The sequence below is a fragment of the Dinoponera quadriceps genome, unplaced genomic scaffold, assembly GCF_001313825.1.
Source record: "Dinoponera quadriceps isolate SergipeBrazil2010 unplaced genomic scaffold, ASM131382v1 scaffold1471, whole genome shotgun sequence".
Classification (NCBI taxonomy): Eukaryota; Metazoa; Arthropoda; class Insecta; order Hymenoptera; family Formicidae; genus Dinoponera; species Dinoponera quadriceps.
This window is the reverse complement of record NW_014555591.1, coordinates 639,992-654,537: the sequence shown is the minus strand read 5'-3', so window position 1 is coordinate 654,537 and position 14,546 is coordinate 639,992. Positions and strand designations below refer to the sequence as shown.

General features: G+C 42.7%; 1 protein-coding gene across 3 annotated transcripts in view; it reads right to left on the bottom strand.

Annotated features, from left to right (window-relative positions):
* Positions 1 to 368: 368 nt before the first annotated feature.
* LOC106744761 (protein gustavus) overlaps positions 369 to 14,546 on the bottom strand; it is a 168,925-nt gene continuing 154,747 nt past the window's right edge. For 2 of the 3 annotated variants that reach the window (XM_014619781.1, XM_014619780.1), the window contains exons 3-7: positions 7,372 to 7,835; positions 1,974 to 2,203; positions 1,487 to 1,817; positions 1,148 to 1,306; positions 908 to 1,047 (exon numbers count right to left, since the gene is read on the bottom strand). In XM_014619781.1, the coding sequence (XP_014475267.1) occupies positions 908 to 1,047; positions 1,148 to 1,306; positions 1,487 to 1,817; positions 1,974 to 2,203; positions 7,372 to 7,835 (1,324 nt within the window). Of the gene's footprint in view, positions 1,048 to 1,147; positions 1,307 to 1,486; positions 1,818 to 1,973; positions 2,204 to 7,371; positions 7,836 to 14,546 lie in introns of all 3 variants that reach the window. The other variant, XM_014619779.1, reaches the window with a different exon arrangement.

Genomic DNA, 14,546 nt, shown 5'->3' with positions numbered 1-14,546 from the left:
TACTGGCCAACTGAGAAGCGCTGTAGGTCTTTCATGTTCTCGCGTAGCTCCTCGCCTTCCTTCGTCGACCACGCGTCTCCAGAGTCCATTCGCGCAAAACAGTCCTCTTTCCCCGTTGGTGAGTCGTCGTGTATTGCATTGCTATCATCGTCTCGCGCGTTCATAAAGCGAACATAAAAGAAAAGAGAGGGGGAAACCGCCCGCTCTCGGAATCTCGCATACTCGGTGTCATTTTTCCCTATTTCTCTCTTGCAGCGCAAAAGATAACAATAACGCCCTATCTCGACGCAATCTCATTAAAAAAAAACGAAAAAAAGGAAAAAAAAAGAAAATTCAACAATATTAAATTATATTCTCAATAGCGTACACACACAACAAAAATAACTGTCCTCCTCGTCTTCCGCGTTCTTCTTTTTTTCCCCCTTGCAATTTATAAATGAATTCGTTAAGACTAAAATCGCGTAAAAGACTAACTAAATTCAGGCCTACTAGAGTTAGAATCACGATGGATTAATGTGCTCCGTTTACAATCACGTTTTTTTATCGAGCGAATCACGCAGTCGCCATCGAGCCGAGCTCATCTACGATAACGACGATAAATACTGCGGTCGTCGCGGCTTATTGCAATGCGGCCGCGAGTCGTTACCAGTACGGTGTCTCGGCGCCGTTCTCTCGGCGTGTCTTCTCGAAGAGCCAGTGCACGACTCAATCGTCGTCGCATCATGCGTGACAGTTTGTTGATCATCAGACGCTTGATTAACGGAGACGCGCGGCTAAGGGGCTGCTGTGCTCGGTGGCATGCGAGGATGGGTAGCGGGCGGTCGCCTGTGCGTCGTAGTGCCAACAACGTTGTAGCGCAGTGACGTTCGCATTCGTATTCGACGGTGATAGGAGATTCACTCGGTGGTTACCTTCGGTCGCGATAGAGGAGATAAGTCTTCATCGCTTGCGGCAGATTCAGTTCATTGATCTTCTCCTCTAATCTCTGCTTGCCGATTCGCTGTCGAATTACTCTTCGACAGAGGTCCATCAGGGGCAACGGTTCGGCTGCGAGGAAGAGACAAGGCCGGATTTAGTCAAGAGGAAGGGAATGAGACGTATCTTTCAGTTTTCGGTCTCTACTCTCAGATAGATCTATTCTACGTACGATCAAGTCCGCCGATGTATTTCATCGTGATCTCACAGTGTCCCCAGACGGCGGAGACGATGGGGTGTAACTTCCTTCCTTTGAGTCCTCTGAAGGCTATACCAAGGTACTGGCCATCCACTACGAACGCTAACGTACCTTCGTCCATGTCGAGGACCACTGTGAACAGATCGAATATACGATAAGACAGCCTTCGATACACAGAGGAAGAAAGTGAATTCAGAGAATTTTTCGATAAATCTCTCTCTCTCTCTCTCTCTCTCGATGAGTTATGAAGATATACCGACACACGTGTAACGGATTACACGTGACTCACCCAACGGCACACCGTGCACTCACCCAAGAATTTGTCAGGAACAATGAAAGACTCATCCGGCTTCAGGAGGGCCGGATACGTCACGCCGTTGTTATTTTTCGAGTCATGGTAGAGCTTGTTCCTACCAAGGTCCCATCCCCAACTGAGCTCGTTGTTGCCAACCAGACTCTGATAACCGACACTGTGGAGTGGCGCGTCCGCGGTCGCGACTCCCACTACGGCGTGGGTGCCTCGTTGCCTCGTGCTCCAGTGGAGTTCCCACACGTGCATGCCCTTGGTGTATCCCACCTTCCCTCTTATGCAATCTGTGCTTTGCGCGACCGGGTGTCGGTGGAACGTCAACTTGTCGTCGTCCTGAAAAGAGCGAGACGTCAGTACAGCACTCTCGTGCGGCCCAGCGAGCGCTACGAACGCTTCGCCTCCACCCTTCTCTTCCTTTATTCAAGAGACAGACGAAGAAGGAGAAACGCTTCGGAGCGACAGACGACGCTTCGCGTCGAGAACGGTCACCTTGACGAATATGTTGAGACTACGGTCATCGGCGTTCCAACTGTGGTGAACCTGTGTCTCCCGCGAGGCGGGAGGCATGTCCAGGAGTACGTCCAATCGCGCCGGTCTCGAGAAATCCTGTGATAGCTCGCGCGGCACTACCGACTTGTACATCATCGTGCCGCCAGCACCGACGCCTACTCCGGTGCCCGCTCCGGCTCCGCTCTCGCGCGTCACGCTCTTCACGCCGCCTGGAAAAAAAAGTTACAGACCGGTCAGATAAGATTCCACGATTACCACCGTTCATTTGTCGGACGTGCCTTGTGCGCGACGGACGGAGTCTTGATGTGTACGGACGCGCACCTTGAACTTTCAGATCCGGACGATTTCGCGACATGTCGGCGACTGGCAATGCCGAATTTCTATCGTATTTTCACCCCGAGTTCCCGGGTCCGAGGGAAAACGAAACTCCCGACGAAACGTCGAGGACTTTTTAGACGGGAAGCGTTTCAAGTGCCCCCATCGTGTCGGCAAACAAATGGACGACCCAGAGAAAGTGCGCAGGTTCAATGCGCGGAAATATTGTTGAATGCGAGACAAACATACCTCACTATCTGTGAGGTAATATCGCTGGATATTCAAGAAGACTTGGGATGTAACGAACTAGTGGATTCGAAATGTAAATATTTATTAGTTTCGTGATATTCAATCAAGTTAGCAAAGATGGGAGCCTGCTCGAGCGAGGTGTCAGGCGCGATCATTCGAAATTTGAACTGCCAACGGAAAGATAAGTTTGTTTGACATCTTAACGCACATGTATCGAGCAGTCTTCGGACTTTAACGTGCGTAGAGCACTAATTAGTAGCCAACCGTGTCGAAACGACTTTATATTAAAGTTTTTTTTTAATATTTCCATTTTTTTCTAATCTATTCAAGTAAATTTGTAACGTTGCGGAAGAGGTCTTAGGTAATATTCGACACGATACTAATGCCGGTATTCATTGTCGGGTTTCATATTTAAGGTCTCCTTAATTTCATCTTCAGATACTGCACGGCTCATTTTATTGGCTACGATGCATCTGAAGATGAATTTAATACAAGGTCCGACTACGGGCATAACGCACATAAATCAACAAACTACTTTTTGCAAACAACGTGATTAAAACGTAAGTTGAGTAGTAAGTTGAGTTCGCAAGTAAGTTTGGAAAAATAAGTCGGTTTTGGCGATTGGGAAAGCACGAAGACCAAATGTGAACATTTCGAGGACAAGGAACAACAGTAAAGGTCAATAATCGAGAAAGATCAGAAACTCAATATCGTCTCTAAAACCTTCATAGATTGTAAATTCGTTTCCACAGCTGTTCCTTGTGCTCAGATTTTTACCAGACGGATTTATATTGAAATTAGTGTTGCTGGAACATCAGGCCGCCATTGAAAGATGGCCACATATTTTACAGCATTTTATAAAAGCTTTTATTTTTACAAAATGCTATTTAAGATATTATAGAAATTTTTAACTTTTCATGAACATTATTCATTATAAATATATTTTATTCAAGTTATATAGGGTCGATTGTCCAAAGCATTTTCATTGTACTGTCTTTCGATGAAATAATTATATAGAGGTCAATAACAAGGTTAAAAGATACATATTGGTTTCATCTATTGACCAAAGTCGACGCGCAGCCGTACGTGAACATTGGCGGCTGCCGACTAAAGTCGACGATTCAGCCGAAAAGGTTAATTAAAAAGGATTGGTGAATTAGTCCGCGTGATGCGATGAGACGAGCTCTATAGGACAGTCTGACGAGATACATTTTGAACTTGTTTCATAAGCAATAACTTCTTTTGAATGTATTCTCTATCGAACACTAAATATATTTTCCTGACTCTCAAGTTAAAACAAGAAATTGTATGTGATGCTCGTTTAAGATGGAACTTGTAATTAAAAGGGCATAATCGTTAGCGATACTCCCAGCTCTCCGGAAGGTTAAATTGGTTTCCCTGATTTCCTAGGAACAACAAATATAGACATTGACTAGTTCCAACATTTTGCTTCAATGTAGTTTGAAGCATGGAACCGAAACCGTGTTGACAGATGTAGAAAGAAACAAGATATTTGCGTAGTAAAGACTTCTATAAACCATGAGGTACTTAAAAATTTTTTATATACATTTCTTTATATAAACATTGTATAAATAAAATAGGAACTATATTTGGTAACTATATATTATGTACGTAATATAATTTCAGTTTTACGCGATATTTATATACAACGTTACATACTTATAGACTGCAACATGTTAAAGATATTCGATATTATGACGATCGTCCAACCGATTTTAACGACTTTCTCGTTAGGCAAAATTCAATCAATCAATTCAATCAATCAATTCAATCAATGAAAGGAAAATAGAAAGAGAGATCTATGCCCGAACAACTGCTTCTTTCTTTCCAGGTTTGTCACCACGAAAGATCAAAAGAATCTTGCCGGATGTTTCGTCCCATACTTTATGTCGGCGACCCAGACTTTGTACCTAAGGGATTTTAAACTACGTGACTATCGCAAAGTTACAACACTGTAACGTTAAATTGTTTTTGGCAATTAACCGATATTCGTGGACTTTATGGCCGTAGGAGACTTATTGGCTAACAATAGTGGCGACTGTGGTGACCTAGCTTTTCACGGAAGGTTATTTCGATGTCAAAAGCGAAGGATAGAGAAAATCGGTTGGACAATCGTCATAATATCGTTTTCCTAGTGATCACATAATTTTGACATAGTTTGACCTGAGCCATTTCTTTTTCTGCATTTTTCAAATGCAGTTTGGGGCGAGTGGTTGGCATCTTGGTTTCTTTCACAGGCATCTTTTTCATAGACGCTATAGGCATAATCGGGATGAGACAGGAAGAGCTTGCTAAATTGATCATATGCGTTCAGCATTAGTGCATTTATATTGTGTTTACATGCTGCATTTATTAATCGAAAATGAGCGCCGATAAATTGTATTTGCGGCATATTATGTTATATAAGTTTAACAAAATAATGTAAATGTTTCTACTATCATCTCAAACATTTGCAATGTCTCTATAGAGAGACTGCAGTGAGTACCGGAATAGTTGGAAAATGATGAGGATTTGACGACTCTGATGATACTCAATCAAAACAAATAAAAGACAATAAAAGAGACAAATAAGAGTTAACCACTAGTTTTTATAGCGTTATACATATGTAATGTCATTTCCATTACTATAAATGAAGGATGAATCTCATCACTAGTGAAGCTGAATGCTTCATCGATTATGTCAACGATAATTGAGGATTTCTAATAAATGGATTATATACACAGACAGAGGAACAGTTTGATTGTCAAAAATTGTGAGAAAAGTTTCATTTTTGAAAAAGTAAGAAAATAGTACTAGAAAATAAAAGATAGTTTTAAAAGAAATCAATTTTCTAAGAGATTAAAAATACTGACTTTGTAATAAAAATCAACGAAGAGGAATATTTGAATTTTTGGAAACAAAAAAGTTGCATAATACATAGAATCTAAAATTTATTTTAAGTCCAGTCTTAGGCGCATATTCAGATACGATAAAACTCTCCGCAAAAAAATTAAATTCTTCGTGTTTCTTCAAATACACATAATGAAATGAAATGAAAACAGTACTTGAGGAAAAAGCTTAAAAATAAAATTACAGTTCTTCTAAACTTTATGAATATTGTGTAGTCGGAGTCATTGTTAGTTTCTATTTTCTTTGAATCTTTTGTTTTGTCTTGAAAGAAGCTAGTTATTGAACATGATTTCTTGTAATAGAGCTTTTTCTTGTAAAGGGCTCAAGTCGAGTTAGCAAAGTGTGAGAAAAAGTGAAATGTTTTGAAATAAGTGAAGAAAAGGTAAGAAAGGTGAGTCACTCCCATGCTTGTACACGAGATATAGTTTTCGTAATTAGGAACCGTAGTTCGTGTTTAGACCATTGAAAGAAAGGAACGAGTACAAAACATTCGACAAAGAATTCCAACCGCTGAGTATTTCAGGAGGCATTTCGTCGACTATACTCGATGAGAATTACCTGCAGACTCGAGACGGACTCACGAGCCTCTTAATGAGGATCATCGCATGCGGTGTGTAATTAGCCGTTGCGGTCATTAACTCGCCACAACCCGCCGAACCTCGCCGATGTAATTTGACGAGCGTACAAAAACAATGAAAGACGAGCTTCTATCCGGAGCGTTTTACAATCAGCCCCGACCTAAGTGAAGCGTACTTTTCTATCTCGCCTGTCACTTTCGCACGCCGCGGTCCAAAGTTTGAAGCCGCATCTAGTAGTCGATGACGACACTCGGCAGATGCGGGTTTCTTACGAAACCGGATGGAGCCGTTGAAGGAAAATAAATTCACCGAGCGTATGTTCGTAAGCCGCTGCGTGTGGAAAAGCGTCGGCCGCGTCAAACGCGGCGAGTTCCGTTGATGACATCACTATTATTGTCGGAGGAAAACGACCTGGCAGAGATCACGGGACAAATTGTCGATCACCGACGAAACGGCCGGATCCGCAATTGAATACGGACATTCTCCAATTCTCCAATTGATTGACTTACGTTTTTCTTTGCACCCGATGTTTGCTTATCAACGTAAAGAATTGTAAGATAAGATGATCATGTTACTAAATATTTCGAAGGGGCGTTGCTGAATATGTTTTCGGAACGAATGGTTAGCAACCATTATTAGAACGGATAGACCGATGAGTCTTCCAGGATTTCGATAATGTACATAGATACGAGAGAACAACAGGATTCCAAGACCTTTTGTTGACGCGATGGAAGTTGTCGACGATTTTCCAAACGAACAGGTAAGAAGGAATACAATGTAAGTTGACCGAAAAAGGCAGCTTAAATGTTCTGACGTCTTGAAAGGCACAAATGAGAAAAGAGGACTGTTGCCTGGCTCCAAATGTTAGGCGTTAACTAATACAGGAAATGCAATGTAAAATAGACGGCCTAAGTCGTAGACAGAAAAAATCCGTTTCAAAGAAAAAAAGAAAGAACGATTTAAAGAACGAACGTCAGAGACACGCTTTGTTAAGGCCGATAGCCCAACATCATATTGTCGGAGGAAAACGACCTGGCAGCCATATCGTCCAATATGGACGAAAAGCCCAAAATTTTATGTTAGTACCTGTTCAACATCAGGTAGATCCTGTGAACATGATAATTCGATGTCTACCGAGAACAGTGTGTGTGTTATAATTTACGCATCGAGTCTTCACAATAGCGAGAAAAATCTCGCCAGCGACTGGTACGGTTTCAAGGTCGGTTACGTTCGCATAGAGCGATCAAGCCGATTCGATCCTACGCGATCGGGAGGCGTTCTGTGCGACGTGCGACACAGTTCTGTACGTAGTTCTGCCGTCTGACCTGAAATTTTTTGGCCCATGTTCATGCCCCGATGGTGGGAGCGATGGTGTGCGTGATGACGGTGGTGATGTGGGTGGTGACGATGCTCGGTGCACTGCTTGCCGGCCGGCAGTTTGTGCCTGTGATGCCTCGTGCCCCCGGTGGTGGTGGTGGTGGTGGTAGTGGTGGTGGTGGTGGTGGTCGTGGTGGTAGAGTGATGATGGTGTTGGTGGGGATGATGGTGGTGAGGGTGAGGGCCGGTAGTCGGTGGTGCAGTGGGCACCACGCCACCGTCTGTTCCTCCTCCTCCCCCGCCGCCGCCTCCTCCGCCGCCGCCGCCGCCTCCGCCGGTGCCGCCGCTGCCCCTACCGGGGCTACCACCGCCCCCGCGACCGCCGCCTCCAGTACCTAAACTGCCCCCGGTACCGCCAGTCGCACCGTTTCCGCGGCTACCGCCCCCGCTCACGCAACGATTCGATTTGTACCTGCAATGCGAGAACAGAACGGGAGCACGTTAATTCGTGTGCGTTCTCTCTGTGGGGGTGAATGAGAGAAAAAGAAACGGCGGGGGAGCAAACGGGATAGAGAGGCAGAGATCAGCCGGGATCGATACACGCGGAAGGGGGAAAGTGATTTCAGTCAGGGTTGGTTTTCACGGTCGGCGAATCCGCGAGAGCGGGTTGTGTTAAACACTCGGGGATGCGCCGTTGAGGGATGCGAACGGTCGCTCTGAACGATTCTCGGAGGAATCAGGATTAATGGGCTTAGATTTTTCGCAAGATTCTAAACCCGATGATGGAACGCGCTTTCCCGTGGTTCACGCGGAATGAATTCACCTCGTTGAATTGACGCGTAAAGTATGCCTTAAAATATATGCAAGATTCCCTCCGCAAAAGAATCTATCTTATCAAGAGGAAAGGATAATGTACAAATCACACCGTAATAACAGACATATATATATACACGCATACTTGTTTCGACAATTTGTAACAAACGCGAGTAGAGTCACGTAAACTCGTCACGGAGCGTGTTAATATCATGCGCGGTAATTAATTGAGAGATTCGAGAGATCAGAAATACGCGGCAAAAATACAAAGAGACACACGAACAAGGAGAGGAAGAAAAAAAAGTGGAGCGTTCGTGTCTCGGGTACGTCGGTGCGATAATTCCATTTGCGCTCGATATCGCGCGCACCGAGGATCATCGCGCACATCCTACTGACGTTGCTCCTGACGTTGTTCCGACCGGATGTAACGAGATTACGCAGGACCGCGGTCCTGGGCTGGCTGCTAACGGTGAATTTTCGCGCGGAAAAATCATCTCGACGGGTGCACGCTCGCGGATTCGGATAATTCGAGAGGTGCGCGTCTCGCCTGCGGCTTCAGAAAAAAGCACGTCCGGGCGGACCTCGATTAATCACGTTTTCCTATTTGCCGGGCTTTGCGGAACGGATTGCCAGTGTACATAGCACGGCGAGCCTGGGACGAATTGCAGGAACCGATTAATTCCTCCTAGTGGAGGCAAGTGCATGCGAAGTAGCATTTTCATCGCGAGTCCGCAATTTCCCCGTTCTATTCCCCGTCGGCCATTCCGTTGCGTCGGCTGCTCATGCCGAAATTCCTTCACACGTCTACGTATTATGTCGCGAGGGGATCCGCGAGTGCTAAAGCAAATATGCGCTGGAAGAAGTATTATTTCAATGCCTACGAGCAAACGAAGACAATGTCATCTTCATCCTCCGTTCCACAAATCTGGATCTATAACACACGGAGACGAATAATTTGCTGGCATAACAAATTCGATGCCGCAGCAAAATCTGTCAGTTACTATGTGGACAGCAAAACGATTTGTTAAGAGTACTAATTGCCATTCGCTGGATTATTTTGCGGAATCTGGATGGAAAAAATTTTGGTTGTATTAATCAGAAAAACAGGAACCGCATTTCGTTCTGGCTGAAGGAAACAAAGTTACTTATTATCTCTGATTCTTACGGCTCAAATATAAATGGCGTTTTAATAAAACGCCAAAGTTAACGTTTTAGCCAGGTAAACTGTCGAAAGGTGCAATAACGCTTGAAACTTAGGAATATAGTGCTTATTGTACTTATTGTAGATCCAGACTTATTCGACTGCAATAGAAACGAGTGGGAAAATTAAAACCTGCGCGTTTTATGTATCTAAAAACATGTCTCATTTTCTTTAAATATACGAGGATATTTTTTATTCGTTCGGCGATTAACATGAGCACAAGCTGACGGAAAGAAATACAGCATAGTGCGAAGTAATACAGCAGGAGAGTAGTTGGGAAGGTAGTACTTCTTGCTGTTCGTTAAGAACTGAGTCATTAAAATTATGCGTAAACATTACGCACGCGAAAGGACGTGAAGAGAAGAACCGAGCGGTTTTATGTACCGCGAATGACCGCATTTTACTGGTGATAAAGAATTATACCTTATCACGTTACGTCGATGCGCTGCGCCGTGTAAAACACAGGGATTCTTTGCGTTCTCATTAAACGTGTTTTCCTCGTGTGATTTCGCACATGCAAAATCAAAAAAAGATTTAGCGCGGCTGATCAAACGGCCGGATCGTCTCGCCGGACTGAAAAGTGGCACGGGTAAAATTTCGAAACGCAAATGGTGTCTCGTTTACAGTTTAACCTAGTTCCAATTAGTCGACACAGTTATCCGCACACTCTTAAGATATTCAAATACACCTCAGTTTGCAATCTCGAAAAAATATTACTTACGTGACTGTCAGAGTGAGCAACGGAAACGCGAGAATGCCTTTACGTTTCGCGGTTATCCGAGTGCGTTCCGCGAGGTTATCTAATCTTCATATTAATGGGAATCATTGTCACGAAGCGTGACAAAAGTGCAATTAACGTAAAAGCGCAAGTTCACAAGCACGTAAATATATTGAGATTGTGACAACGGCCTTCTTGGCAGAAATATGGGACACGACACGCCAGGAAAGGCAACACCAGCTGTGTGTATGATTATAATTTCTCGTCCGCCGGGGGAGAAAAAAGAGCAAGAGAGAGAGAGAGAGAGAGAGAAAGAAAGAAGGAAAACGAGAATCGTGAGGAACAAATGAAGTATAACGGTGTGGACTCAACGCGATAACAGATAAGGTTTTTTTTGTGTGTGTGTGCGCCCGCTCACCAGCGACATAATAGATGTAATTTATGGCGCGATTAATTAGGAATCTGTTCCAAAATAAAAAATTTGCGCCCGGAGAATTGAAAGAAAAGATGTCAGATAGAGAAATTAGATTCACAAAGATTATATACGCGAGTTTCAGTAAATAAAATACACACACATACACACGTATAAACCTGTTTCCCTCTCTTTCTTTCTAAAAATTTGCTTAAGTGTGTCCTAATTCTCCACTTTTAGACTATTATCGGGGCGTGATACAGCCGCGCACGATAAATTTGCACATAAATTAGATCTTTGATCAATCGTATGAGGTCTAGTATAGGTATTTTAATGTCACAAAAGTGAAAATATAGATAGAAGCAGTTTGTGCGCAGCAACGAATAATTACGTGTAATTACAAAATGTAATGTAATGCAAAATGTAATGTAATGCAAAATGTAATGCAAAATGAGGATTAATCGTGAAACGGGCATTGGACACACTAAGAGAGTAAACTGTTTTATTATTGAGATTATTTAGTTGTTTTCGGCGCCTATAACTATATTTTCTCGTTGTTCTACACAGAAAACAAAATTAGTATCAATTCAAGATTCATATTTTCATATATAAACAAAAATATATAGTCTTACATGAAAAAATTCTAATTCCACTACAAATATATTCTTGTTATTTGAAAATAACTTGCATGAATTGAGAGGACAAAATATTGGATAGGAAGAACGATATCTCTAAACCTATGATAACACTTTTAATTTGAAGATATCGTTCTTTCTACACTGAGAAACTCATTTAATTGACTCAAATAAAATTTTTGTTTTGATATGGGCAAACAAATGTTCTGACTGTGAGAATCAAAATTTAGTTTTTTGAATCAAACTTTTTCCATTTTCGTTTCAGAGAACCAAACTTCGGTTCTCACAACCGAAACATTTGTTCGCCCATATTCAAACAAAAATTTTGTTTGAGTCAACTAAATAAGTGTCTCAGTGTATCCAATATATTTTTCTTATAAAAGTACCTAATAAACACCAAATATCAATAACTGTTACCTAACACCATGTGTTATATAACAGTTACATTGTTGTGTCGGACGTTATAACATCGATATTTAGTTTCTGATATTCGATGTTTATTGGATATTCTTGAATAACAAAAATATATTTTTAGTGGAACTATATAGAATTTTCTCATGTAAGCGAGAGAGAGACAGAGAGAGAGAGAGAGAGAGAGAGAGAGAGAGAAAAAGTTTTATCTTCATATAATATAATACACATTTTTACTTAATATATGAGAATATGAATCTTGAATTTTTATACTAATTTTCTTTCTTTATAACGAATAAATAGCAATATGCATACAAGCTTTTATTGTGACTGATACTGCAGTACGTTTATCACACGAACGGTTCTCCTATGGTTCTTTCAGTATACGTGTGATTATGGTTTGGCAAATACGAAATAATTTTTCTCAGAGCACCGGGCAGCCGACTTTTTAACACTGTCGCGAGTCAGTGACGCAACGTATGCCCGTTGTAACTCGATCGTTTGCCGTATCCGTTCGCCGCTATGTTGACTTCCGGTCGCGGACACCGGACATTGGCATCCTGGATCCGGCCGATTCGGTTTCACTCGCGATAATCGGCGAGCCAGGAAAAAGGAATCCGCGCTGCGGAAATTCGTCGAGGGATTTCCATCGGAGCGGGGAGAGACGGGGAGGGGGAGATGTTTGTACATTAATTATGGTTACGCGAGCGTGGATAAATGTGCGCGCATGCGCGCACTGATTATTTAGCCGCCTCTCTCGGCCCTGTTAATTCGCGTTAATTAATTGCAACGACGCAGAAGGGAGCCGGTAAAATTTCCACGACGGGCTCCCGAATTGCCGCGTCCGGGTATTTGCGATTTAACGATCTTTCGCGGTCTTTCGCAATTCGAACGTACTCGCTGCGCGAGTGATGGCTATATCGACGACAGGGAGCCGTGATGTGCCGCCAGACAGCTCGCGGAAACTTTCGGTCGGTTAATCGTTGTTGTTTGTTAACGAGGTCGTCAAGTGGGTCGCCCGACGCCACGGTGTTTCTCCATAAATTCGCTGCGCTTCGCTGACGCCCGTTTACCCGTCGGAACTTTCAGCGTGGAGTTTCGCGACGGCAAATTAGGTTCGCGTCTTGCTCGAAAGAAGAAGGGACCGGTGTGCCGAGGTGTCGCAAAAACAACCGGCAACTTCGCCGAGTGATCCTCGGAGAACTTGCCGTCTAATTCGCGAGTATCGAGATTCGTCGAGGATCTCGAGTACATTCCGCGATCTGCATCCTCGATAAAGTACTGAGTTGATGCGTCGAACACGCCGTCTCTCTACCGCTTCTTGAATAATTTGCACATCTCTTCTGAATAATTTATTTCGTCGAGGAATTCGTAATTTTGTAACTTTTATTATGCATAAAAAATCTGCAGCCATAATTCACTGAATTTCTAACCTTTTAACGACGATGTCGTCATAATTACTTTATCGTTGCACAGATATAATATACAATAGAAAAGCTGCGTAGCGATAATGTTACGATAATGACATTGTCGTTGACAGTTATAGAATACAAACAACGGAAAGATGACTTGGACGCACTATAAATTTCATGCTGCTTCAAGGAGCGTGAAATTTATTGCTTCAAGAGACTTATTTATTTAAATTTGAGAAAAGTATAGAAGAATTGAAGACGAATCACAAGAAGCACCAAGAGGCGCGTAAGATGTTTGAAAAAATACACATAAAGATTTAATAATTTGTGCAATTTGCCTTTTGCGTCGAGAAAGAAGCTTTTCAATTTTGATTTTAAGGATTAAAACACAAGAATCGAAATTACTTCGATGTAAAAGCACATAATTAGCGCATAGTTCCTATATATTTGTTTTGCTGAATAGCTTTGTTATTCGTAGGTGAAGAGGCTGACTAAAAAAAAAGTGCTAGGTTCAAATAAATAATTACTCCAATACTCCTTAACAAATTTTTTCCACTTTTTCTTCCTGATCTAAGTAAAATATTTTCCAAGTAAATTATCCAAGCAAAATATTCATTTGATCCAAGCCAAATTTACTTAATCCAAGTAAAAATTTGCCAAGGAGTATTGAAGCAATTATTTATTTGAATCTAATTTTTCCCTCTGTACCTATCTACCAAGTCCTCCTAATGAAAAATTTACTTTCCGCCGTAATGAGTAGAGCGCGAAGTTTTTGCGTTTTATTTTCGAAGAGCGCATAAATAGCGCATAATTATATACCTTTACTATTCATTTTGCATTATGTGAAGAGTCAGCTAGGTAAATATGGTGAGTCGGACAATTTCAACAATGCGTGACACACAGCGTTGTTTCTGCCTCAATCATTTGAATCCCGCGATTCTGTCGCGTTGAGCGCGCTGAATCAATCGGTTGCAGCGAAGATATGAATCGAGAAGCGCGTGACACTCATCAAGTCGATAATATCGACAACAGGATACGTTCTAAGAAGCATCTATGTGAGCTTGACGATCGAGAGCTCACAGCGGCACACACACACACATATAACACATAGCTCGGTTGTGGAATGCTCCTTTCCAAATAATTGTGAAACATTCATAATTAATCATCGCTACGGCAAATGAATAAATCATTACGATTGTTGCCGTGCGGCGGGCAGGAAACGCGGTCGAGAAACCGCGAATTTAATTTCCCGCCGCGCGGGAAGCAAATGAGTAAGATGCCCTTTGAGCCAGGCCCGTTCATGGCAGTCGTCACGGTGCTGGCCGCCACTACGAGCGTTTCATTTAAAGTCCATTAATGACATTTATCTCCGTTAACCGCGACCGGGCGGCGTCGGGAGTAATATCGCCTTGAGTCGAGTGGAGAAGAGAAAGTCTCGCGTGTTCGACCGCCTCGTCGTTGGCCAATCTGGCCAATTAAAGCACAGCAATATCGGTGACAATAAACTTGGCCCGCCACTTTTGTGCCGCGCTTTAGAGATTATTTCGACGGTACCGCGTCGGACCAGTGAGGGATATTAGA